Genomic DNA, 25,462 nt, shown 5'->3' with positions numbered 1-25,462 from the left:
AGAAGCCTCGTTGTTAAGGATGGGAATGCATGTTCGCCCGTGGTGGGACAGCAAGGGAGCCCTTGGCTTGCTGTTTGTCCCGGTGTGTGACAGTGCCAGGTGATGCCCAGGCATGTCCTTGCCCTGAAGACACCAGATGAGTGCAGGGGACTCCCCCCGCCAAGGCAGAGCTCACCAGCACGCTTATTTGCTGGTTTCTGAGCTGATTTGGGCCATGCTTTTTAATCATGGAAAGTAACAGTGTGTCTTGTCCTAAATAGGCGATTGTCCTGATTCTTGTCCCTGGGATCCATTATGTCTTAGCAAATTACTTTCTCTCTTTTAAATGCCTTGGTGATTAAAGATGCCACAGCAGATACCCTTAATGAGTACAAAAAGGGTAATAATTCCTCTTGTTGGCACTGAATGCAATTAATCAGGCCCCTTTACTTGCTTTTTAAACAGATGAGGCATTTAAGGCCATGCAAGTTTTTAATTGGACTTTAATGTCTCTCATTTACTTCATTTTGGCAGAAGCATAGGAATTCCCACCCCCAGGTTTGCTGTTGGATTTATTCAGGGTGATGAAAGGCTCAGCGCAGAGTGAAGACTCAGCAGCAGACTCGAACATGTCCTTCAGCCCGTGCCTGGCCCAGGCTTGGTCCTGCTGCAAACAGCCCAGAATTGTCCAGGCAGGAGCAGAGCCAGGTCATCCAGCCCAGGGCCTGCCTCCAGCATGGGGCTGACACTGGATATTAGCAGTATTTTTGGAGTAGTCATCAACATGAGGGTGCAACATAGCCTGCCCTCTTTGGTTAGGTTCCCTTGTCTTGAAGGGACCATTGACTTGGGAGTATTCTCGTGACTATCTGGAAGCCCTTGGTGGAGGTCCATGTTCATAACCTAGACTCTGTAGCTTCAAACATGGGGTGAGTTGTGTCTTTTAAGGGATATTCCTGAGATCCATGGCCAAGAGCAGATACAGAGGCCTTGAGCACTTACAGATGGATGTGTGCATGTAGAGGTTGTTAATTTATGCCAGGAATTCCCATGGGAGAAAAGATGTGTGACGAGCGACCTTCGCCTAGCCTGCAGCCCCTGCTCCCTGCTGTGAAGCCGGCACCGCCTCTGCTTCCACCTGGCCACGAATCATCTTGCTGTTGGTTCCCTTCGCTCATGGATATCCGCCACTGTGGTTCAGGGACAGCAGTTGCCTGTCAGCGTGTCCCAGTCTGTGTTTCGTGCAGGGATGTGTGCTGCAGCCCAGCCTGGCTGATTGGCCGCTGTCCTGACTCAGCTCTTCCCCACCGGCAGCTGACAGCCCAAGGTTCAGCCGAAAAGGCATCAGTCTCGACATGTGTGAGCCTGCCTCTGAGCCTGCTTGTCGCTCTGTGGGACAGGCATACTTCTAACACCCAGGAGAGATCCTGAAATGGCTTCAAGTGGGTTTTCCAGGTGCATGCTATGTCTTTTGCAGAGTCAGGCCTGTCTGCAGTACAGCTGTACAGTGGCTGTAAGCTCCCACCCACAGAAGGGCTGGTGGATGCAGGTGAGCTGTGAGTGCCCTTGGACAGGTGAGATGGCTCTTATGCCATTGGGGTTCTTTGCCCCAAAAAACATTTAGGAGACATGTAGGGACAAGGGACAACACCCTCCATTGCTGCCTCCCTGCTTCTCCCACTTCAAAGGTAGGCAGAATTGTAAGCACAAGTGAGTCTGGAACATTAAGCGTATTCAGAGAAATTGAATACCTTGTGTTAATTTAACCATCTTCTGCCTGTCAGGCTGGGGGGAGAGGAGCGTTGCCAGCTGGATCAGCCATAGCACTTCTCTAAGTCTGTCTCAGAGCATCTTTACTTTAAGTCCCTTGCTAAAACCCAAGGCCTCCCAGTGCAGCGTAAGGAACTGCCGTGCTCGAGCACCAGGCTCTGCCTTCCAGGCAGCTGCTCAGCAGGGACTGCCACAGGGGATGCTTGCCCAATATTTTGTTTGTTTTCACCTTCTTACTTGTCATGTCTCCTCTCCTCCCACTCCCTTGCAACCTGAACACGCATCTGATACTGGGTTGGGTGGTTGTGCAAGGCTCTCATGTAGTCCTGGATAGCCAGATGTGGGAACCAAATCTCTCCAGTTTTATCTTGAGCTGAGAACATCTTTGCACGTTTATCCCCCTTGCACCACTTTCCTGCTACTTGCAGATAAGGATACTCGGAGCCATCATGCCTTGAAAAGTAAGGGAGAATGGGAGGCCGAGCGAGAATCAGGGTTGTATTGTGTGATTGTGGTGTGAGAGCTGTAGACATCTTGATGAGACGTTCAGGGATAAAGGTGAATAAAAGAGCATCCAGCTTGCTCTGTGTCTCCGGAGAGTGAAAGTGGGGGCTGTTGGCACGTTCTCTAGCAGTGGGCAGGGACTGAAAGGAATAAGAGGGCCAGGTCCTAGGATATTTCTGCTCCGCTGGCTGGGCAGTATGAGGAGGGGCAGGCAGCTTTGTCCTGTGGCTACAGAGCCTGCCAAGATGCCCTTAATCCAGGGTTTGTAGCCCAAATATATTTGTGTCAGGAAGCTGCAACCCCAAGTGACCATGGCCAGCCATTCTTGCATTGAGAATCTTCTGGCTGAGGCATACAAACATGTCATTTTCTTTGATTTAATTCCATATAAACTGTGGAATTATTTTCCTTTAGAGGCTTGCAAATTATGGAAGCATAAACCATGCTAATGATCCGATAAGGACAGCTTTGGATGTGTTCCCAAGAACGGCTACCCCTGGGCAGGACGTGCTTGGAGAGAACTGACGGAGAGCAGTCTGCCACGCTCACCTGGCTGCCTTCCTTGGGCCCCCCCCTCCCCAAATTCCTCCATCTCTCAGGAACGAGAATCATTTCCTCTCTGGCTTCTTGCAGAGGCAAGGGCCCTGCAGATCTGAAGTTATCTCTGGAATGTGTGTAAACACCAAATTCAATGGGATGCTGTTTGCCCCCCTCTCCTGGGGGGTTAAGAAGGGGTTAACAGGAGTTTGTTTTACGGGTTCCTGGCCCTGAGAATTGTCTTCCTCGGAGGGTGACCCGGCTGACCTGAGTCCCTGTGTGTGCATTTCCCAGCATCAAGGGGAGATTCGGGGGCCCTGCCACGTGGGTGGAATTTTGGTCTTCTAAGAACAAGGCGATGAAAGACCAAGGTGGTCTTCCTGCTAAACAGGGACCTGGGAGATGGTGGAGGGTCGCAGTGCACGTGCACTGGGACTCAACGTGTCGCATGATGGTGTAACTAACAGGATTTAGGCAACCCTTGGACAGAAACAGATTTGAAATCAGGAGAAGGATGGGGGTTACACGCGGTTCTGGTGCCCCCATCTTCAAGGACTATTGAAACGTAAGCAGGGGGACAAAACTTTAGAAATGACGTAAAAGCTGGGACAAAATGCATTTTAATGAGAGGCATAAAGAGCTCCATCTGTTTGTCAAAAAAAAATAATTCAGATGTAAGTTCGTTATGGTGTAGGAGTACGTTACTAATGAGACTCACCTGGGCGCCAAAGTCTCTTCGATTTAGAATAAGCCGCGGCAACCAGAACCTAAAGCTAGACAAAATCAAGTTGAAAACAGGCGTGTTGATACCAAGGAAATGGTTAATTCCTAGATGTGTTGTCAGCACTGGTGACGCACTGAGGCTGGATCCCTTCCAGAAAACAACACTTTAAACAGAAGACAAAGAACTGGGCTTAGCACGGAGGTGATCAGTGGAATGACTTGGCCTGGTATATACAAGGGGTCAAACTAGATGATTTAATGATCTCTCTTGGCCTGAAAGCTTTCTGTTCTCTTAAGAAGATAAATGAAAAAGCCCTTTCACAAAAAGCGAGCACTTGAGATATGTGTGTAATGAACTCTGCTGCTTCCAGGGGAACGGCGGAGCAGGATCTGCAGGAAGCGTGACCTTGCTGCCTGCAGGCTGCCTGAAGTTGGTGGCCATCTGTTTAGTGGCAGTGGCTCACCACCATCAAGGCCACCTCTCTCACACGTGACATTTCTCAGCTCCATTTTTAACTGCTAACTGATGCTGTCTCCCTGCATTTAAGTAACGTTTGCTCCCTTACCTCTGTCAGGGTGAAGAGGCCAAGCGGTATGAGCAGCCTCCTGGGGAAGATTGGCTCCAAAAAGCAGAAGATGAGCACACTGGAGAAATCTAAACTGGACTGGGAGAACTTCAAGGAGGAGGAGGGGATTGTGGAGGAGCTGGCGATCCATAATCGAGGGAAAGATGGGTAAGAGGGACTTTACCTAGCAGTAGTCCAGCATTTCCCACCACTGCCTATACATATAGGAACCCCATCGCTTGCTACAGAGAGTTCAGCAAACCCATGGGATTTCTTAAGGATTTATCCTAGGGATATATAAAGCCAGTAGCTGCTCTAGGTATCACAGGGAGGCAGGTAAGCCTGCAAGCACCTATCGCTCTCCGTTAACAACCTCATGAGTTCTTCAAGTCCAGCTAAAGCAAAGCCTGGCTGTGCTTTATCTTCTCTCCTACTAGTGGCTCAGACGCAGCATGAACCGGTCTAATGCAGCGTGAACCCGTCTAATGCAGTGCTCCCATGAGGAAACACAATTGCCTTTGCACTGTTTTCTTTTTTTTTCTTTTTTTTTAAAAAAGTCTCAAATTGGGAGGTATGTTTTTTGTTCCGTTCTTCAAATGACATGTTGTAGCTGCGTCTGTCCTCCCTCCTCCTGCGTAAAGATGTATGCAAACCCAGAACAGCTGGCAAGGTGCGTTAAAGATTATGGCAGCACTGGGCGTTGATTGTGTGCATCAAGCAATGTTCACTCCAATGAAGTTAATGGAAGTATCGTAAAAGTAAATGGCGATGCTGTAAATAAAACAGAAAGTTAATAACATGCACTGCAGGGAAGGATAATAAGATCAGAAGCGGTATTTCCACTACAAGTGCTTTGCTAAGCTCTGGGAAAACGTAACCGGCTTAGTGGACAGCTCATAAAATGTATTTTTATCGTAAGCTGTTCTTTTACTCTGCGGGAAAAACTCAGAGCTTCTGCATTCCAACAGATTGGATTTTGTATTTCAAATAGGTATTTTATAACTGCTGGGTTTTTTCAGTTTGGTCTTGCACCCTTCCACAGTGCCCCTTCTCCGTCAGAGCTGCCCTGATCTGCTTTGGAACGCTTGCCCTTGAATCATAGAATCATAGAATGCTCTGGGATGGAAGGGACCTTTAAAGGTCATCTAGTCCATCCCCCCTGGAATTGGCAGGGCCATCTTCAACTAGATCAGGTTGCTCAGAGCCCCATCCAGCCTGTAAACAAGTAGAGCAATTCAGTAGGAGTGCTGGAGGGGGGCAGGTGTTCCTCCAAGATCCTTGAAATCCAAGGAGGTGAGTGATTTACATCGCGTACAGGTGTGGCAGAGCACGTGCGCACCAGATGATCGCCGATGCTGTCTGCGGCATGGCGAATGCTACAGCCAGAGTCCTGTATGCAAGGCTCTCCGTTGAAACGGCCCGTGCCAGGAGTCTGGAGACAGAGCCAGGCCATGTACCAGGCTCTGTCTGATGGAGGAAGAAGAGGAAGGTGAGTTTCTCCCATGAAGCCCTGTCAGGAGCTGCAGGCTGCTTTGGGAGAACCCAGCTCCAGGGAAGGGTCCTGTTTCTGTCTGTGGCACCTGGCTGGTTTGTCCTGATGGGATGTGGAGTGAGAATTCACCCTATGCAGATGTCTGAGTGGCTGCCAAGTGTGGTAACAGCTTTGGGCTTTCACTGCTCTGGGCTGGGCTGATGGTGGTAGTATCACCATTAAAATTTTGCCAGACCACCTCCTGCCAATTGCTGGGACACACTGTTTCTTTCCACAGTCAGTGGAATCAGCCTGAATTGGGATCCATCACTCTCAGCTGGACTGTACACACCCCAAACAGGCCAGGCTGCCCTGCATGAGCGTTTTGTGGCATCTCTTGCTTGTTCAAACCTAGTATGTCGACCTTTCTTGGACAGTGCTGTTTCCTACCCCATACAAGCAGGACAGCTCGCTCTTCACGCCTGGCAAACCTTTCAGGGATGCTAACGTAATGGTCCTTGAAGGCTGAAGAAGGAATCAGCACATCGAAAAGATGAGCAAAACAGAGCAATTTTAAGAGCATCTGTAAGCTTGGACAGCTTTCCGTTTTGCTGCCTGTCACATCCCAGAGTAGAAAATCCACTGGGCTATTGGCAAGTGATTTTTGTCATTAAACAAACAAGAAACATGAAGCCATGATAACTTTAGACACTCCTTACCAATCTGTTTGTGCTAGTCAGGCATGTAATGTGAGGGGATCAACCGAGCATCTGCTCACTGTGAATTACATCCACCTTCAAGGTAAAGGAAGGGAGAAGGGAGGAGCTGATGGACGCGCAGCCCACTGCATTTCTGCTTACAGGCCACCTGTAAGCGCCCGTGATGTGAAGCGTGCTGCACCGTTAGGAAGCAGCCAGCCTGCTCGGGGGGCAGATCACGCAGACACAGCTGCTGCCAGCTTCAGGTCGTTTTGCCTGTTGTCCCTTCCGCAGCTGCCTCTTCTCCTTTAATAATGTAGGCTCTGCTCACCCTTCAGCAGGCAATCATTTACACATCGCTATAAAAGTCGTAATGAGCAGTTGTTAACCCTTCAACCCAGGCAGGAGGGAGTGGGGCACTGCCTTTATCCCTGGTGCCGACGTGTGTTAGAAACCTCTGGTCCCTGCGTGTCCTGCTTTGTAATTAAAAACGTCTGCCTGACAAGGAAAGCCACAACTCGCTCCTGGAAGCACCTACCCAACACCACGCGTGCCTGTGCACTACGGAGATGGTCCATGTGTCTCGAGGAAGGCGGGAGGCATTTCTTTTTGCTCAGAAGGGAAGGCAGGCTGTATTTTTCTTTTTCGCAGTAACCTTGCAGAAGTCGCTGTTCACAGCCTGCAGCTCCCCACACCTTGGACCTCCCCGGCCCCTCTCCAGCAGCAACATGTGCTCGGCCAGCACGCTGGTGACCAGCTGAGCAATGGGGCCATGGCATCTTTCTGCTGCTGATGCCAGTTATCAGCCAGCTGCGGCGTGGCCCCAGGATTCCCGAGGCAGAGGGGACACGTGCCGCCCCATGGCTGTGTCCACCCTTGCCTCTGATTTTCTGCCCCTCGTATCACCAGCCCCAGACGGTGATTTGCATTTCCCCAGCAGCAGGATCTGGGCTTGTGCAGTCTGGTTGTGTCAGATCCTGAGGGCCTGTCCTGGATTTGACAGGAGGGGCTGAAGTAAGGAGCGGAGGCAGCTATCCCCTTTGCTGTCGATCTCTCTGATGTGCTTTATAAATGAAAATGTGTAGCGGCCTCTTAATTGGGCCACCTTTGTAGGGCAGGCCCAGTGGGGGAGCAGCCCTGCTCCGGGTGCACTGGGTGACTGATGGTGACTGGCGGAGGGGACAGGCAGCACCAGTGAAACCCTCCCCAGAGCGGTTTGCAGCTTCCCTCGTTAGCAGAGACAGCCTCTTCTCCCAACAAATTTACCTTCCTCTGCTGTGGATCACAGGTGCCCTGTTTCCACGCAGGCTGATAATTTACAGGAAGGTATTGATTCAGGTAGCAAAGGTTATTTAGACAAGCTCGGGACGGGTGTTTGTGCCTCGCTCGTGCACTTTGCACTGCTGTTTGGCAGCACCTTGCTGCTGGCTGCACGGAGCCAGGCTGGGAACGGAGACGGAGCCGCAGCTCAGGCGCAGGGTCCGGGGCACAGTGGGGCAGGGGGGCTTGCACTGACGCTGCAGACCTGCTGCTCCCCTGCTTGCGTCCTCCAGCCTCCGTGTGCAAGCAGTACAAGCCAGCCGGGCTTGTTCCCAGGCTGCCTGCCCCATAAACCCTGGTGCAGGCACAGGCCGTGCCTTGTGGGGTCTGCTCTGGCCCCTGCGGCGCTTTCCTGTGGCTGGCCAAGGACAACGCCAGGGGGTAATGTCACAGTTCCTCCTCCATGCAGAGCCACTGGCTGCGGCCGTGAGACCGCATTCCTGGTTCATGATCCGTATCGATCCCCCAGGAGCCAGTCCCTGCCCGCTGGAGAGGCACAGCAGCCATGGAGGAGGAGGAGGAAGGCACTGACCCCCTGCTGGGGCTGGGAGAAAGGAGTCGCAGAGGGGCTGAAGGAGTTTCAAATGCGGTAGCTTGGGCTGTTGCTGCCCAAGCAGTCGGGGTGTTCCCAGGTTAAACCCTGTCCCTCACCTTCCCGGCTGTGGTTGCGGCTGGTGTTTAGCAGCAGAGGGGGAGGAAAACCACACACCCAGCAATATGACACACTAATATACAACGTGACCCCCCCGACTTCCTTCCCGTGGCCTCTCCCAGCCCGGCCCCAGGAGCCGGTCACCTCCCTGCTTGCTGGGATGAAGGGAAGTGACACTCCCCTGCCCGCCTTTCCTGAGCCGGCGTGGGGAGGGGGCCTCGGTGCACGGCCCTCCTCTGACGGCGAGGGGCAGGGGGCCAGAAAAATACCTCCTCGCAGCCAGCACATCGTCTGCGTTACACCACGCTGGGCCCCTGCCCCTCGCAGCCGGCGGAGATGAGCTGACCCAGTTGTGTCAGCGCGAGATGGGCTCGGGCTGCGATGGGAATGGGGTGGCAGCAGGCATGCACAGGGCTGTTCATCGGCTCGGGGGGAGTCACTCGCTGAAATGAATTTGGATTAATTCATTTCCAATGACTGGGTGGGCAGGAGTGTCAGGGCCATCCCTTGCAGCAAGGGCAAAGGCCCTCTGGTCCTGGGAGCGCATTCAGCCCCGGTTCGACAGCTGTAGCATAAAGCAGAGACCTCATCACCAAAGGCAGCGCAGCCCCTCTGTCCTAGAGGGACCACTGCTGGTGGTGGGAGGGGGCTTCAACCTTCCCGTGCAGTTGGGTCTTCAGGCACCTTCGTGCATGCTGCCAGCCACCCGGGAGCCTGGAAAACCCACAGAGCCGGTGATGCTCATCTTCCCTGCAGCCTTTAGTCTTGCTTTCAAGCAGCAGGCTTCTCTGCTTAGCAGGCACGAGCTGTGGTGCAGGAAAAGCAGTGACCGGCAGAGAGAAGCCGAATGCAGTGGCTCATGCATCTTGCGCCAGTGCAGAGCGTAATGACCTTGTCATGACAGCAGAGTGTTTGCCACCCTGGAACAAATGCAAAACAATTGTGATGATTCAATTACAGCTCCTGTTTTGAATTGCAATTTCACTCCCTCTGTAGGTTAATTAGTAGCACAGCCCCGAGCTATCTGTGGCAAGGGTTTGCAGCAAAGTACATTAAAATTCAGCTGCATGCCATTAATGAGCGACAAGGTGCTTTTCCAGGCGCAGGCGTGCTTGCCTTCTTCCTTGCAGCGCTCAGGTGCCTCGCTGAAAGGGAGAAGTAAATACTCAGAGGTGGTTAGGAGCTGGTCGGTGGCTGGGAAACCCCTGGCCTGAATCCCTGAGCTGCTGCAGGCTTGCTGGGTGATGCTGTTTGCATCCCTGCTGCTCCCTGTGCCTGTTATCAGCTTGTATCTTGGGTCCTGCTGCTGTGGTTGGGTTTGAGATTCTTTGCTGGGGGGGTGCGTGGGCAGGGTCGCCTGGGCAGCCTCAGAGCTGCCTCTCCTGCTGAGGACCTGCCCTGAGCCCCTTCAAGTTGTTCAGGTTCATTTCTCAGCTGTTAGAGAAGAGCTGGAACCAGAAGCAGGTAGCCCATGGCTCCAGCCTACGGGGACCCTTCACCCCTGAGTTCCCCAGGAGACACCCATCAGGCTGAGGAGCAGTTCTGGTGTCTGTAGGAGATGCTCAGTGCAGTGATCAGCTCATGGGAAGAGAGCTTGTCCCTTCTGATCGGCTTTGCCCTGGGCTGGGGGCAGCACTGGCTGCTGCAGGCAGTGCTTACAGCCTCTGCCTCTCTGCCTCCCTGCAGGTACATCGAGAGGAAAGCATTCCTGGAGCGCGTGGATCACAGGCAGTTCGAAATCGAACGCGACATCAGACTGAGCAGGATGAAGCCCTGATGTGCTGGGGTGGCCGCGGGGGATCCTGCTCCCTTCTGTGCCAAGCGCTGGCTGGGGGCTGCCAGCCACCGCCAGACCACCAGGCACGGAAACTGTTCTCTACCCAAGACTCAGCCTGTATGTCTCAACGTACAGGTTTTTCCTTTTACTGTAATAGTTTGGGGAGGGTGTTTGTCAGTGGGCAGGGGGCACTTTGAGGGTTAAATGGTCCAGCAGGTGACAGAAGAGACCAGCATGATTCTGGCAGGCGGCTTTCCAAGGAGAAGAGATGGTAGCACCCATCCTTTGCCAACCTCGGGTGCTTCTGGCAGCAGGAGGAGCCCCCGAGGCTGGGAGGGTGCTGGAGCCTGGGTTAAGGCTCGGCTGGTGTATTTGGTTGAGAGAGGAGCTGCAGGAAGGTTTCGTGGCTGCTGTGCGTGTGCAAGCTGTGGGATTCGGGGCTGGAGCCCTTCTCCCTGCTCTGCCAGCCCCGCAGCGCTCCCTGCCCCTTCGTGCTGCGCTCCTGCCTGGGCAAAGCTGAGCTGTCTGTACTTGTGTGTGGGGTCTGATGATGCTGGGGGGGTTTAAGCAAGGTGATGAAGAAATCCTTCCTTGTTCACGCTGTCAAGAAGATGGGAGCTGCTGCAGCCGGCAGGACGGGCCAGGATCTGAGCGTTCACATGAATAAAGTATTCCATCCCGACACTCTTGCATGCCGACAGCATTGTTTGTGTGGGAAGCAGAGGACAAAGAAATGAAGGGTCACATAATGAGTGTCTGACTGCGATCATGAAAATCCCTGCTCAGAGGTGGCCGGTGTCTGCCTTGATAGCAGCCTGAGGGTCAGGGCAAGTGCTTGGATCGCTTTCCCTCTGCAGTACTGGGGGGTGATGGGGACAGCGTAGTCCTCCTGTAGCAGTGCTACAGGAGTAAGGAAACCCACCCAAGGCCTGGTCATGCAGGGACATTCAGCAAGTGAAGCTGCCTGGGAGGGCAGACTGAGGCGCCTGGGCGTGGAGCAGTAAGCCGGAGCTGGAGGCCAGCAATGCACCGTCATCTCGGCCATCCCTTCTACTCTGGCTGGCTGAGAGCAGCAGCTCCCGATGTTCGGCCTGTGCACTCCCTCGGAGCAGAGGTGCTCACCGGCCTTTCCTCACGGGGTGCTCTGAGCCCGCTCCGTGGGGCGGCCCGTGCCGGCGCTGCACCGGGGGGAAAGCGGCACAAGCCCCGTCCTTCCTGCTAACGGGGCGAGTGATGCCGCCGCTGCCGCTGGCCCCTTGCCTGCAGCTCTGAACATGGTCTCAGCTTTGGGCTCGCGTGTCAGCTGCTGAGTCAGCCCTTGCTCTGCGGCCGCGTTGCAGGATAGACGAGAACAAAACACCACGTGCTCTGGGGGAGCTGCAGCCTTTGGCACCCTGTTAGGTACAGAATCAGCTGTTACGGACCTGCTTAAACAAGCCTGAAATTGGACAGAAACAAAACAACGGGGGTGATGACATGTTTTCATCTCCAAACGCTTCCAAGCCAGTTGCTTTGGTTTTGGTTGCAAAAACAACTGGAGTCCCTGTCCGGGGCACTGTTGCAGGGAGGTTTCAGCTGGGGACTCCTGGCTGACAGCGAGCAGCCTCGGCTGCTGGGCTGGACCTCTGAGGGGGCTGCAGCGTAAGGCAGGTGCTGCTCCAGTAGCTGGGCTGCTGGCCCGCTTAGGGTGGTGCAGGACCATCTCTAGCCCCCTCTCTCCTCCCCATGTGCTGGGCTGGGGAGCCAGCTGCGTCCTGCCCTGCCTGCAGGGTCCCTCCCAGCAGGGACCCCAAGGCAACCCAGGGCTTGTTTTGCAGCAGATCCTCGCTGACGGCGAGATGCACGGGTGGCAGCTCAGCCAGGGCGGCCGCAAGCGGGGCTGGAGGGCTGGGCCCACTGTAAGCACTGAGCAGGCAGCAGGGGAAATGATTTGCCTTTTGCTGTGCTTTGCTCTGCTGGGGCTAAGAAGAGGAGGGGATATTGGGGATCTTCTCTGCCCTGTGTCCCCCCGTGACTGTGGTCCTGGGGCCTCGCACGCAGTGCGGAGGTAGGGAAGGGTCGTGTCACCCCCGCACCAGGCTGGGTCCCCGCAGCATCTGGCTCCCTGGGGGCTGCCAGCTGAAATCCTCGCTGTGGCACAGGCATCCCGGCTGCTGCTGGGTGCTGCCTGCGGTGTTGGGCCTCTGATGCGGCTGCGTTTTGGGGCTCATTCTGCTCCAGCAGCTCAACAGCATCTTGGGGTCTAGAAATGGAAGATAATGCTGTGTGTTGTTATAAGCAAGAGCTGAACAGAGATGCAACAGGGGAACCTTTGGAGATCCCGAAGGCCAGAGGCACCAAACCCAGCCCTGCTCTTAAAAGCCTTAAAGAGCTCCAGGCTGTGTCCACAGAGAGCTCTGCAGCAGCATCGGGCTCGTGGGGGATGGCTTTGGATTTACATGCACGCTAGCAGTGTGGTAGTAGGATCTGGCCAGCACAGCCTCCACTGGCACGCTGGTAAATTGGGAAAATTGGTGACCCCAGTGTAAGGGATCCTGCCTGCCAGCCCAGCACTGCTCTCCAAAAGCGCTCCAGCCTCTCTTCTCTGGGGTTTTTTCCTTCCCTTCAGCTGAGCAAATGTGGAAAATTTTGAAATCTTGGAAGCAACCTGACCTGCTGGAAAAGTGTGGTTTAACGGCAGTGGCCAAGAGCTTCGGCTCCCCTCTCTGCCGGGCTCCCCAGCTCGCGGCAGCATGGCGTGCCCAGCTCGGCTCGGAGGATGCCGGGCTGCGGTGCCAGCTCCCAGCCCGGCAAGCTGGGACGGGCTCGGAGGGACGGCCGGGAGGCAGCCTCCAGCCTGGGGCTGATTCCTGGCTTCCTCCGCACGCGCTCCCAAGTGTCCCGCGTTTTTGCTTGGTTGGATCATGTATTCCTCGCCTTTCTTTCCTGAAGATGAGGAGTGATTTACAGGTCTCCAGAAAACACAGCTTGGCTGCTTAGGAAGGAAAAAAGAAAAAGCCAAAACCTCACTCCACTTGCTATTTCCATCACCGAGCCGCCTTCCCACGAAGGGGGGTGGCCCCAGTACCCTCCAGCCCTCAGCATCCTCGCCGGCCCTGAGCTTTCTGGGGGGAGAAAAGCTCCCAGGAGATGCGGATCCCTCTTTCAAGACATCCCCACCTTGAACCCTCTTCTCTGGGAAGCTCATGTGGGTCAGGACCCACCCAGGGCATTTGCTTGGGATAATTTTGGCCCTGCAAGGAGTCCCTCATGGCCTGAGCATCACCTCACCCTGAGGAGCTCCCCCTTACCCAGCCGCCTGAAGGGGCCCCTTGTGCGGCTGGGCCCCGAACAAGGCAGCGATTGTGTCTGCGTGCCCCGACGGTCGGGGCTTCTGCTGCAGCGGCCGCATTCCGGAGCCGCGGCAAAACCGGCTGCGTCCAACCCGCACCCGTGGGCTTGCCTTCATGGGGCTGTTCGTGGGGTTTGGGGAGGCTGTTACAGGGCCGGGGGAATCACGGACGGGGAGGTAACATCGTGCGTTTAAAGCTGCTCCGGTGATAGGGATGTGGGAATAAACGACCGGCTCTCGACGTGGGAGGAGGTTGAGAGCTGGCTGCCCAGGGGGTGCATCCCGCGGGCCCCCGCTGGGCCATCCCAAGGACCGTGATGGGATTGGGGGCCAGCCAAGCCACCGTGGGGCAAAGTGTGACGCTGTGCCATGCCACAGGCGAGAGAAGGAGGGAGCAGAGCACGGGGCTGGCCCCGGAGCCATCTCCCTGCAGCCGGGGCAGCAGTTCTCCGCAGGGACCGGGGCCACGAGGAGCTGCTGCCCAGGAAGCGATGCTGAGGGCATCGCATCCTCTTCTCCAAGCTGCTGTTTTCAGCCTCTCCCATCTCTTTTCCTCGCAGCAATGTCCTGTCCAGCAGCGCAGCGGGGTTTCTGGCTGCGGTGGGTTCAGGGCTGATGGGGAGTAACGGGGCGGTTGCAGGTCTCCCACCCCATCCGAGTGAGGGTCCCCACCCCAGGTGGGTGCTGGCACTGGCGTTTGAAGTTCAGCTGGACGCGGTGGCACAGCCAGCCCTTCCCACTCCCAGCAGTGAGCCCCGGCCAGGGGCGAGGATCAGCGCCAGCCCTCGCCAGGGGATGAATGGGGAGATGAACAGAGCTGCTACTGTTGGGGCAGCCCGAGGTCTGCGCTCCGCCTCGGCTTTTCTGGAGATGAGGGGGTGCCCCGCCATCCTGCTCTCGGAAAGGCAAGCGGTCTCCCCCACCGTCTCCTCTCCACAGCTAAAAACCGACCCAGCGCCACGGAAAGGCATGGGGATAAATCCTTGTTGTGATCCTGTTGGGTCCCGTGATATTACAAGCCAAAAGAAATGTCCTCATTATTTCCAGAATATTGAAGTCTAATAAATCCCGTCCTGCCTTATAGGATTTATTTCTCCGTTCATTGCTAGGCGACTCAGTCCCGTGTAATCCTATTGCTGCTCCAGGAGGTGGGAGGCAGCTTTCCGAAGCGCGGACCTGGCGGGGCCGTGGGCAGGTGCTGCAGGCAGGAGCAGGCAGCCCCGTCCAGAGCCGCTGGTCCCTGCTGAGGATGGCTGCAGACCCACAAGTGTCGCAGTGCCACCCCCTTTCCCAGGATGTCCCGCTGTCCCGGAGCTGTGCCCCGGCATGGGCTCACCAAAACACATCCCATCTGATGGTTGGGGCACAGCTGAGCCCACAGAGCATTAATCGGCAATTAGCCAATTAACAGAGCATGGCATGGCACGGCACAGCCTGCTCCCCCGGTCCCATGGACACCCACCGTGCTCCCCCGAACCCCCCATTTGGGGCCCTCCAACACCTTCCCATGCCAGGACCCAGCGGGAAAAGCTGGGAAAAGCCGGGCCCAGCACAGATAGTCCCCTGCAGACGTGGCGGCAGCCTGCCCGGTGTGGAGCCGGCCGTGCCTGGCTCGCTGGACGTGGGGGGACTCCCCCGAAGACAATGACGGACACAGAATATGTCTGGAAATTTCACCAATGAAGTGCTTCCCATAGCAACCATTGCTGGGGCAACCTGCATCCTGAGCAGCATCCATCCCAAAACACCCAGTCCTGCATCCGCCAGAGCTGGTGAAGAGCCACGGTGCAGGACCGGTGGGGCCCTCGCCGTACCCCACCGCCAGCAGCACGGGGATGCTCCAGCTGCACCGACCCGGCTCTGAGCATCCCCAGCACCGCAGGGGCCCTGTAACGCTCCACTTTTGATCTTCTTTTTGGCATTTCATTTTCTTAGAGAAGGGAGACCTGTTGGTGCCTGTCGCCCCCCGGGCGCTTGGCTGCGGAAGCAGGGGACGCGGGAGCTGTTGCCAGCTCAGGGCGCTCAGCAGATGCAAGCAGCAATTTTGGCTCCGATGCACCAAAAATGGCCGGGATCGAGTACTGACAGGAGGTGCTTTGATCTCAGCATCGCCATGGGGAGGGGGAAAAATAAAATCCCTGCTGCTCTTAAGTACTGAAGCGGGAAGCTCGCAGCCCCTCGGTGCCCACCCAAAGCCGTGCGGTGGCAGGTTCACCCTGGGGACACCCCAGGGATCCCAGGAGAGACTCTCGCCACCGGCCGCACAGGCCCTCGCCGGGCTCAGGGTCTCCGAAGCAAACACACCGTGGCCTCGTGGGCTCGGCTGCGGTGGCGGGAGTGGGGCTGGGGAGCTCGGAGCCCATCCTGGGAATGCCTGCAGGGCTCAGCCCCTGCACTGTCACCGCTGCCACCGACAAGAGGAAACCGCAGTCTTTTCAGCCGCGCCTGCCAGGGTGGCTGCGGTTTGCGGGTGTGACCACAGTCCCTGCTGCTGGATATCTCCTACCCTCGGCTGTGCCTCAGTTTCCCTGTCCGCCAGCAACGCAGAGGGGAGCCTGCCTCTGAGCAGGGGACGGTGCAGGGAGGTCACTGGTGCCGGGGGTGGTGGCGGTGGGTCTCAGGGAGCCGAACAAACCCTGCTTTTTGGGGAAGGGCACATGTTTGCAACCTGGCCTCGACTCTGCCACCGCACGCTGGCGTGGTCTGAAGGTAGCCCCTGAGGGCGAGAGGAAATGCCGTGGCGGGGGAACGCGGGCCGGGAGGCACGTGCACGGGCAGAGGTGCATTCCTGGCCTGCCTCGGCACGCGCCGCTCGCTCGCCGGCCCCGTGGCTCTCACGCAGGCTCGCTCGCCGCCTGCTCGCGCGGGCGCCCACGTGGCCCTGGGCACGCTTCGTGTGCTGCCTCCACGTGCGTGTGCTTCGCTCGCTGTCTGGGCACCCCTGCCTCCTGTCTGCTCTGTCCACACTCACACACAGCCCCGTGCCCCCGCTGCTGGTGCACACCTGGCTCTTGCACACCACTGCGCCAGGCCATGCTCGCTTGGTGAGCAGCATGCGTGTCTGTGCAACTTGTGCACATCCACGGCTCACACACATCCCTGCCGCTTGCACGTATCCCACAGGCCGTGTGCTTCCATGTAGCTCACCCGTGTCCTGCAGCTCATGCACGCCCACACAGCTTGCGTGCCTGGTAGATCACGCAGGCCCACGCAGCTCACCACATCTTGCAGCTTGTGTGTGCCCGTGCAGCTCATGTGTCCTGCAGCTCATGCATGCCCGTGCAGCTTCCACGTCCCGCAGCTCATACATCTGTGCAACTCGCACACGTGCCTCCCACGAGCTCCCAGCTCGCAGGGAGCCCCGCTGCTGCCCTCCCAGCCTTCTCCCAGCTCCATGCAGATGCCGGCAGCACCGGAGCTGCGGGCGGGAACTGCGGCTCAGCGTGTGGCGGCATCAAGCCCGGGCTCGCCGGCCGTCGAGGTGCCTGCGGGCCACGTGGCCAGGCTGTTGGAACAGGCCGGGCAGGCAGCGTGCCAGCTGCCGTGGTGTGCCGTGCATGCTGGGGTATGCCATGGTGCGCCACGGTGTGCCGTGTGTGCCGTGGTGTGCCACGGCGTGCCATGGCGTGCCGCGGTGTGCCGCCGCCCCGGAGCAGCTCCCGGGCTGGGGCGGGATGTGGCGCCATGGGCAAACCAACGGGAGGGGAGAAGGGTTTAGAGCCGGGGGTCATTTCCGATGCCGCCCCCAGGTGGGACTGGGACCCCCCGCCCAGAACAGCCCCCATTACACACCCGCTGCACGCCTGTTGCACGCTTTCCACACACACCTCCCCCTGCTACACAGCCGTTACACACACACGTCTGTGCCCAAAGCCCATTACACGCCTGTAACGCACGCCCCTGCCTGCTACACCCCTGTAACGCCCCGTGACGCCCCAACACCCCCCTCGCACCCCCTGCCCGTCACACCCCGGTAACGCTCCTGTGTCCCCTGCCCGTTACACACCTACAACACCCCCGGTGCACCCCTGTTCCACACCCATCAGATGCCTGTTTACCCCCGTTATACCCCCAGTGCGCCCCCGTTACACTTTGCACATCCTTTGCACACCCGCTGCACACCTGTTACCCTTTGCATGCCTGTTACGCACCCGTTACACACCCTTTGCCCTTTGCACACCCTTTGAACGCCCACTACACGCCTGTTGCACGCCCAATACCCTTTGCACAGCCATTGCACACCCGTTACGCATCCTTTGCAGACCTGTTACACGCTGTTTATCCTTTGTACACGCGTTGCACACCCGTTATCCTTTGCACACCCTTTCCACACCCGCTGCGCACCCTTGACCCTTTGCACGCCCTTTGCACGCCCGTTGCGCACCCGCTGCCCTTTGCACACCCGTTACACACCCGTTACACGCCCTCCGCACGCCCGTTACACGCAGCGTACTCGTTGCACCCCCGTCGCACGGCCGCTGAACGCCCGTTGCCCTTCGCGCGCCCGCTACACGGCCTTGGCGCGCCCGCCGCGCGCTCTTCACCCCCGCACCCCCCGGCCCCGCTCCCGCTGGTGCCCCTGGCGGCCCCGCCCCCAGCCCCGCCCCGCCACGCCCCCGCCGGGCGGGCGCAGCCAATGGGGGCGGGCGGGGCGGCCGGGCCCGGGCGGGCCCCGCGCTGTGAGGAGCCCTGCGGCGCCGCCGCCGCCGCCACCGAGACCGGGACCGGGACCGCGCCGCCCGCCCGCCCCGCCGCCCCCGGCCCCCGGCCGACCGGCGCTAGGGCCGGAGCAGCCCCGCGGGAAGATGAACTACCTGGTGAGCGGGGGCCGGCCGGGGAGGGAGGGACCGGCGGGGGGCGGGGGGGGGGGAACGGGAACCTCCCGGCGGGGCCCGGGGACACGCGTGGGCCCCCCCAGGCAGGGCCCGGGGCCCCGGGGTGGCGGCCCACGGGGCCCCCCCGGCCTTTGCCCCGGGGTGGAGGAGGGGGAGGAGGAAGGCCGCGGCCCGGCCCCCCGGGCCCGGGCGGGGCCCCCCCCCCCCCCCCCCCCCGCAGGCCGAGCCCCCCGGCGTGACCTTGGCTTAGCCCCACCGAGGCCTCGCCCCGCGGCCCGGCGGCACCCCCGGGGGGACCCCGCCGGGGCCACAGGGCCTCCGCGGGCCGCCGGGCAGGCGGGGCGGGCGCCGGCAGCAGGCAGGGAAGCCCGGCGGCAGCAGGCAGCAGCGGGCGGCCGCAGCCGCCCTGCCCGGCCGCTGCGGGGAGGCGGGAGGGCCGGCGGGTCCGGTCCTGCCGTCCCGGGCGGTGGCGGGAGCCCACGGCAGGCCGCGGCCCGTCCCGCCGCCGCCATGGCACCGGTGAGCCGCGGCGGAGGGTCAGGAGCGGCGGCAGGTGCCCCCGGGCCGCGGCCCGGGCCAGGCGTCGTGGCGCGGCCCCTGCCCGCCACGGGGGCGGCCGGCAGCCCGCGCCGGAAGGGGCCGGGGCCCGGCGGCGGCCGGCGCGGGGATGGCTCCGGCCAGGGCCAGGGCCAGGGCCAGGGCTGACTCACCACCCTGGCACTTCCTCCCCGGTGGCGGCGGGAAGGGGAGGGAAGGGCAGCGGAGGGCCCCCCGAAACCGGGGAGGCGGAAGCGCCCGGCCCCTTCCTAGCACCACCTCCGGGAAGGACGCGTTGAACTCCGGGGGAAGGAAAAGGCGGCTGGAGTGAGGAGATCCCCGCTCGGCAAAGCCCCCGGCCCGCGGGGCTGCGTCCCGGCACCGGGCGCCGTCGTCCGCCGGGATGACTCCCCACCGGCCGGCGGGGCCCGTCTCACCGCCCTGGCGCGGGGCTCTCTTCCAGAACGTGCTGGCCAAGGCGCTGTACGACAACGTGGCCGAGTCCCCGGACGAGCTCTCCTTCCGCAAGGGCGACATCATGACGGTGCTGGAACGCAACACGCAGGGGCTGGATGGCTGGTGGCTCTGCTCGCTCCACGGCCGGCAGGGCATCGTCCCCGGGAACCGCCTCAAGATCCTGGTGGGGATGTACGACAAGAAGCAGCAGCAGCAGCAAGCGCCTGGCCCGGCGCAGGGGCAGGCACCACCGCAGCCGCCGGTGCCCCAGCCGGCTCTGCCTTACCACCACCAAGGGGGTTACACCCCACTGTCGCCCGCCTCGCAGTACACACCCATGCACCCTGCTTATGCCCCCCAAGGGGACAATGTCTACCTGATGCCGGTCCCCAGCAAGGGACAGCAGGGTCTCTACCCGGGCTCGGTGCCCACCGGACAGTTTCCGCCTGCCCCGGCTAAGCAGCCACCCGCCTACCCGAAACAGACGCCTCCTCACGCCTTCCCCAGCCCCGGCCAGGAGATCTACCAGGTGCCCCCCTCCCTGGGCCAAGCGGCAGAGGCATACCCCGGGGGCTCTGCCAGCCCCCCCCAGGACGTCTACCAGGTTCCTCCCTCAGCCGGTCAGGCTCAAGACATCTACCAGGTGCCCCCGTCATTGGACATGAGGAGCTGGGAAGGGCACAAGCCCCAGGGAAAGGTAGGATGGGGGTCCTGGGGGGGTGGCAGCGTGGTTGCGGGGTGCTCTGTGGTCCACGGTGCAAGGGCTGTGGGCTTGGGCTTACCTGCCTGCTGCTGTCTCTTGGAGCAGAAGGTCCTTGTGCTCATCGCGGGGGGTGTGGGGTGTGGACGTCCTTCCCCATGCCACTGGCAGGAGCAGGCACGGTAGGGGGGTCCCTGCGGTGGCTGGGGTGCCCAGGTTGATGTGGGCTACCTACCTCGGGGCACAGCGTTTGGCACTTGGGTCCCCTTGGTCTCTCACATGGGCTCTGCCAGTGTCACTGAGGGCACAGCAGCCGTGCCTGGGGTAGGCACGGGGTGCTGGTAACCCAAGAGCCGCTGAGAGATGCCCCTTGGCCGGACCCTGCAGCTATGGAGGTAGCTGTGGTTCCTGGCGCGGTGCTGAGATGTTTCCTCCCTCCTGGGGGCACAGGCAGGGGCAGGCAGCTGGTGCCAGCGTGCCCTGGCCACGCCAGGGAGCCTGCCAGTGCTTGCCGGTTGGGTTTGCTGGTGAGGCAAGGGTGACCTACCAATCTATCCCCAACATGGGGATCCCAGTGCTGGGCTCCTCCCGGCTCTGCCACTTCCCTGGCACGTCATCCGGGGGAAGAAGAGCGAGGTGCTTTCGGTATCTTGTTTTCCGGGAAGGCTGCTCTGACTCGCACCTCTGGGAAGCAGCCCGTGAGGGGGGGCAGCTGCCAAATCATGGCCAGGGCACGGGGAGCATCCTAAAAAGGAGCACCAGCCTGGCACCTCTGCTGGTTGCTCAGCCCTTCTTGCCCCCTGGTACCGGCTGGGCAGGGTGCCGCAACACTCTGGGTTTGGTTATTTGCCGCTCTTGTGTCACCACGGTATGGCGAGGTGGGCACCGAGCCATGGGCAGGGACCTACCAACGCCCTGTGGGCGTTGGCAGATCCCTGCCCACGGCTTGGTGCCTGAATCGGCTGGTCCGTTCTGCACGCCGCGGCCGTGCCGGCTGGGCTTTGTCTCTCGCCGAGACTCGCCGCTATAAATAACTGGTGATATCATCCCCCGTCGCTGCGAGAAGTGTGCACGCCCGGCCAGGGAGCGCCCTCCCGTGGGCACCGGCTTGCCCGGTGCTGGACAGTCTGGTACAGGATCCGGCACCCATCCTCTCTCTAGCCCCATCGCTGGGTTTTGGGGGGGCTGGCAGGGGGCAGGCTGGGGATGCTCGGCAGTGCCCACCTCTGCCCTTTCCCTCTTGCCAGGTGCTGGTGCCTACCCGCATGGGGCAAGCATACGTCTATGACTCCCCCAAGGGCGAGCAGGATGAGTACGATTTCCCTCGCCACCTCCTCTCCGCGGGCTCCCAGGAGATCTACGACGTGCCACCTGTCCGAGGGGGGGTCCCAAGCCAGTTCAGCCAGGAGGTGAGGCTGGGCAGGGGGCACGGAGGGGGGTCGTTGGCTCCATCCCCCAGTGCGGGAGATGCTCTGGCACAGCCTGGGATCCAAACCTGAGAAAATTATACCCAAAGCTGGGCACGTTATGGGCCTTGGGGCTTCTTCTGGTGCCTTCATCCTTCCCAACTGGTCCCTGGGAGGAGGTGGGTGCCCACGCTATCCCTGACACGCTGTCCTGCGTGTGTGTCCCCTCCAGGTTTACGACACGCCTCCCATGGCAGTGAAGGGTCCCAATGGGCAGGACCTAGGGCAGGAGATCTATGACGTGCCCCCCAGTGTGGAGAAGAACCCGCACCAAACTGTAAGTGCTGCTGGGAAGCTCCCAGCTTCTCCATATAAGACACATCTTGCAGTGGGAACAAACATTCACTGGAACAACCTCCTCAGGGGCATGGTGACGTCCCTGGCACTGGAGGCTTTCAAGATGTAAGGGGCAGGGTGCTAGATCGTCTCATCTAGGGGATGAGCTCAGACCAGATGATCTTTTGAGGTCCCTTCCAACCTGAGCTGCTCTCGGATTTTGTGATTCCTGTCCCAAAAGGGATGCGGGAGGCTGGGGGTGCTGTGGCAGGGCTGTGCCAGCCTCCCTGGGAACAGGGGTGCCCATGGGGTGCATGGCTCTGTCCTGGTGGGCACCCAAGCACTGTCTCGTGCACCCGGGGCTGGCACTTATGTGCGCCACAGCACGGCACAGCCTGCCTGCGTGTCCACACGTGACCCAGGCTGGCTCTCCTGGCGACGCTGACAGTGCCTGCTGTTGCCCTTGCAGGTGTACGACGTCCCCCCCTCAGTGAGCAAGGACGTGCCGGATGGCCCGGCACGGGAGGAGACCTACGACGTGCCCCCCGCCTTCGCCAAGCAGAAAACCTTCGACCCCTCACGCCACCCCCTCATCCTGGCCCAGCAGGAGCCCTACTTGCCAGAGGATGTCTATGACGTGCCACCAACGGCTGGGAAAGGTGCCCCTGAGCCGCCGCTCTCCCACGAGATCTACGACGTACCCCCCAGCCTCAAGAAGCTGGGGGGGTCGGCCTTCCCCTCCCAGGAGGTGTACGACGTGCCCCGGGACCTGCACGCCCTGGGCAAGGGCTCCCTGGACACAGAGGGCGAGTACATCTACGACGTCCCACCGCAAGTGGACCGCGAGGCCAAGGGCGCTGATGGCAAACGCCTCTCGGCCTCCAGCACGGGCAGCACCCGCAGCAACATCTCCACGTCCTCGCTGGATGTGGTGCCCGTGAAGGAGCCGGCCAAGGGAGCCAGCAAGGAGTTCTCCCTGGACTTGGATGCCGCCATGGAGATGCTGGCCAAGCTCCAGCACGGCGTCGGCGGTGCCGTCTCCTACCTCATGTCCTTCATCGGCGCCAACTGGCGCAGCCCTGAGCACATGGAGGCCAATGCCGCCAGCATCCGCGGGGCGGCCGAGGGCGTCCGGACGGCCCTGCGGGACCTGCTGGAGTTTGCCCGGGGGGCGGTGGGCAATGCCGCCCAGGCCTCCGACCGCTCCCTCTACACCAAGCTCAGCAAGCAGCTGCAGAAGATGGAGGAGGTCTACCAGGCCCTGGCACGGCATGGCCAAGCACTGGATGCTTGCCACTGGGCCCCGAGCGCCCTGGCTGGTGGCAAGCCAGGCACGGATGACTTGGAGCACTTCGTCATGCACTCGCGCGGCGTCCCCGATGACACCAAGCAGTTGGCCTCTTTCCTGCACGGCAACGCCTCCCTTCTCTTCAAACGGACAAAGCCGGCGGCGGAGAGCGGTGGCCACGGGCCCCCTCACCCCTCCGACAAGGCCAGCAGCATCCAGTCGCGGCCCCTGCCCTCCCCGCCCAAGCTGCTGGCCCAGGAGTCGCCTGATGGGCCCTACGAGAACAGTGAGAGTGGCTGGATGGAGGATTACGACTATGTCCACCTCCAGGTGGGCACGGGCAGGGGGGCTGCTCCCCACGGGTGGGTTTTGTGCCAGTGACTCTCCGGTACACAGGCATTGGGCAGCTCTGACTGTGGTGGTGCTTCTGCTACCCACATCTTGCTTTTACCCTCCGGCTTGAGGACTGTGGGAACCAGGGGTGTCCCAGGGCAGGCAGGGGCTTGCTCCCAGCAAGGCTGGTGTTGCTGACCCCCATGTCACACCCTTTCCTTCCCTGCAGGGCAAGGAGGAGTTTGAGAAGACCCAGAAGGAGCTGCTGGAGAAAGGCAACATCATCCGGCAGAGCAAGGACCAGCTGGAGCACCAGCAGGTAACGGAGCCAGGGCGGGCAAGCACCGCTGGGCGCAGCTCTTGGGGTGGGCAGGGGGCTTTGGGTCTTGCTCCCCTTGTACCCTCTGCTGCTGGTCTGGACCGCAGCCCCCTCTTGCTTGGTTGTCCCCGTGGTGGGTTCTGGCTTGCCTCCCATGCCAACACTGTGCCAGCAGAGAGCGGTATCGGCACCTTGCTCCTGGAGAGGAGCCTGGCACGGCTGTCCTGGGGCTGGCACTGTCCCTTGCTGTTCTCCCTGGGGCACAGCCATCACCCAGGGCCGGTGGCCATGGCCACCTGTGCTGGTGGCTCCAGGGAGGGGAGCGGGCACTGGCTCGATGGCCATCCTGCCTCACACCCATCCCTCCTGCAGCTGAAGCAGTTTGAGCGGCTGGAGCAGGAGGTGACACGCCCCATCGACAACGACCTGTCCAACTGGAGCCCCCCCCAGCACTACGGCCCAGCGCGGGGCAGCGGGGCCCTGTGTCCTGCCGACCGCCAGCTCCTCCTCTTCTACCTGGAGCAGTGCGAGGCCAACCTCACCACACTCACCAACGCCGTTGACGCCTTCTTCACCGCTGTCAGCACCAACCAACCCCCCAAGATCTTTGTGGCCCACAGCAAGTTCGTCATCCTCAGCGCCCACAAGCTCGTCTTCATCGGGGACACGCTGTCCCGCCAGGCCAAGGCCCAGGACGTCCAGCACAAGGTGATGCACTACAGCAACCTCCTCTGCGAGATGCTCAAAGAGATCGTGGTGACCACCAAGGCAGCTGCCCTCCACTATCCTTCTCCCGCTGCCTCTAAGGACATGGTGGAGCGCGTCAAGGACCTCGCTAACAGCACACAGCAGTTCAGGATGGTGCTGGGCCAGCTGGCGGCTATGTGATGGCCCTGGGCTGCTGTCCCCTCCCCGTGGCCCCCACCCTCTCCCCAGACACGCATCCCCCTCCATGAGACCCCTCTCTGCTCGGTGTAAGCGGACATGTACATAGAGACTCGCACGCTCACCGGGGGCCTGGGGCTCCGCTGGTAGAGGGGTGAGGGGCTGCGGCCATCATCCCCCTTCCCTCCGGCCAGAGGCCAGGATTGGTTTTGGAGCTGTGCCCATGATGGAGGAAAGCTGGGAGGTGAATTTGTGCCTGTGCCCATTCCCTCCGCAGTATCCTCTCTCTACAAAACTGGTGGGCGTTCCGAGCCAGGAGGCAGGATCCCTGTTGAATTGAGACAGGGCTGTGCCTGGCAATTTGGGGTGATGCTGTGGCTGCTCCCCTCTTGGGGGGGCTCCCGAGTGGTCTCCAGCGCATTTCAGTTGTGTGGAAGCTACTCCTCGCAGTAGGGCAGCCCGTGTTGGGGAGCAGCAGGGGAGGGATGGGATGTGCTGTCCCCCTGCACCAGGGGCAGTGGATAAGGGTGCCCAGGGGGGTAAGGGGTGACGGGGGGGCTGGGGGCAGGAAGGGTCTGACGTGTGCGTTCTCACGTCTCGGGTTTTGCTACCGGACCAGCTCTAACGGAAACGCAAACTGAAATTGGTGCCTTTTGAACACAGGGGAAGCTTCTGCTGGTTCCCGGAGCTACGGAGTCGCAGCCCCCCGAAACTCAGCCCCCTGCCCCCCAGCAGCATAAAGATTTACCTAGAAACCCTCCCAGCTCCTGGGTGTTTGCGTGTGCCTGCTGTGGGGAGAGACCCACTGGAGAGTCGCTGAGGTGTCCTGTCACCTCAAAAGACATCACAGCGCAGGGAGGGCGTGGGTGCAAAGGGGGTTGTTGGGGGTCCCTGACCCAAAGGGTCGGTCTGTCACCATGTCGACCTTGGTGTGGGGGGGGCCGTGGCGGTGCTCGGCACGTCCCAGAGGGCTCCCAGCCCTCCAGCACCGGCACTGCGGCTCTGGGGAAGCGGCTAAAGCGGGTCCCCCCCCGGTCCC

The 25,462-nt window shown here is 60.2% G+C and overlaps 2 protein-coding genes across 4 annotated transcripts in view; both read left to right on the top strand.

Annotated features, from left to right (window-relative positions):
• CFDP1 (chromatin remodeling protein CFDP1) overlaps nucleotides 1–10,681 on the top strand; it is a 68,260-nt gene extending 57,579 nt beyond the window's left edge. Inside the window, exons 6-7 of the mRNA XM_087740431.1 lie at nucleotides 4,089–4,247; nucleotides 9,907–10,681. Coding sequence (XP_087596557.1) covers nucleotides 4,089–4,247; nucleotides 9,907–9,997 — 250 coding nt within the window. The 3' untranslated portion in view covers nucleotides 9,998–10,681. The remainder of the gene's footprint in view (nucleotides 1–4,088; nucleotides 4,248–9,906) is intronic.
• A 7,404-nt stretch (nucleotides 10,682–18,085) lies between these two features.
• On the top strand, nucleotides 18,086–25,181 carry BCAR1 (BCAR1 scaffold protein, Cas family member). 3 transcript variants are annotated; one of them, XM_087740579.1, is made up of 7 exons: nucleotides 18,086–18,145; nucleotides 19,164–19,853; nucleotides 21,104–21,265; nucleotides 21,495–21,599; nucleotides 22,068–23,216; nucleotides 23,449–23,538; nucleotides 23,911–25,181. In XM_087740579.1, exons 1-7 carry the CDS (start codon nucleotides 18,134–18,136, stop codon nucleotides 24,424–24,426), a joined length of 2,724 nt encoding a protein of 907 aa, XP_087596705.1. In that variant the 5' UTR covers nucleotides 18,086–18,133; the 3' UTR covers nucleotides 24,427–25,181. The 3 variants fall into 3 exon arrangements, with proteins under 3 accessions (XP_087596705.1, XP_087596706.1, XP_009467521.1); XM_009469246.2 differs by lacking the exon at nucleotides 18,086–18,145 and having other exon boundaries at nucleotides 18,992–19,853; XM_087740580.1 differs by lacking the exons at nucleotides 18,086–18,145; nucleotides 21,495–21,599 and having other exon boundaries at nucleotides 18,990–19,853.
• Nucleotides 25,182–25,462: the final 281 nt, after the last annotated feature.

This window comes from Nipponia nippon, unplaced genomic scaffold, assembly GCF_047370975.1.
Source record: "Nipponia nippon isolate SJK-2023a ecotype South Korea unplaced genomic scaffold, ASM4737097v1 scaffold_7, whole genome shotgun sequence".
Taxonomy (NCBI): Eukaryota; Metazoa; Chordata; class Aves; order Pelecaniformes; family Threskiornithidae; genus Nipponia; species Nipponia nippon.
This window is presented reverse-complemented; position numbering and strand designations above follow the sequence as displayed.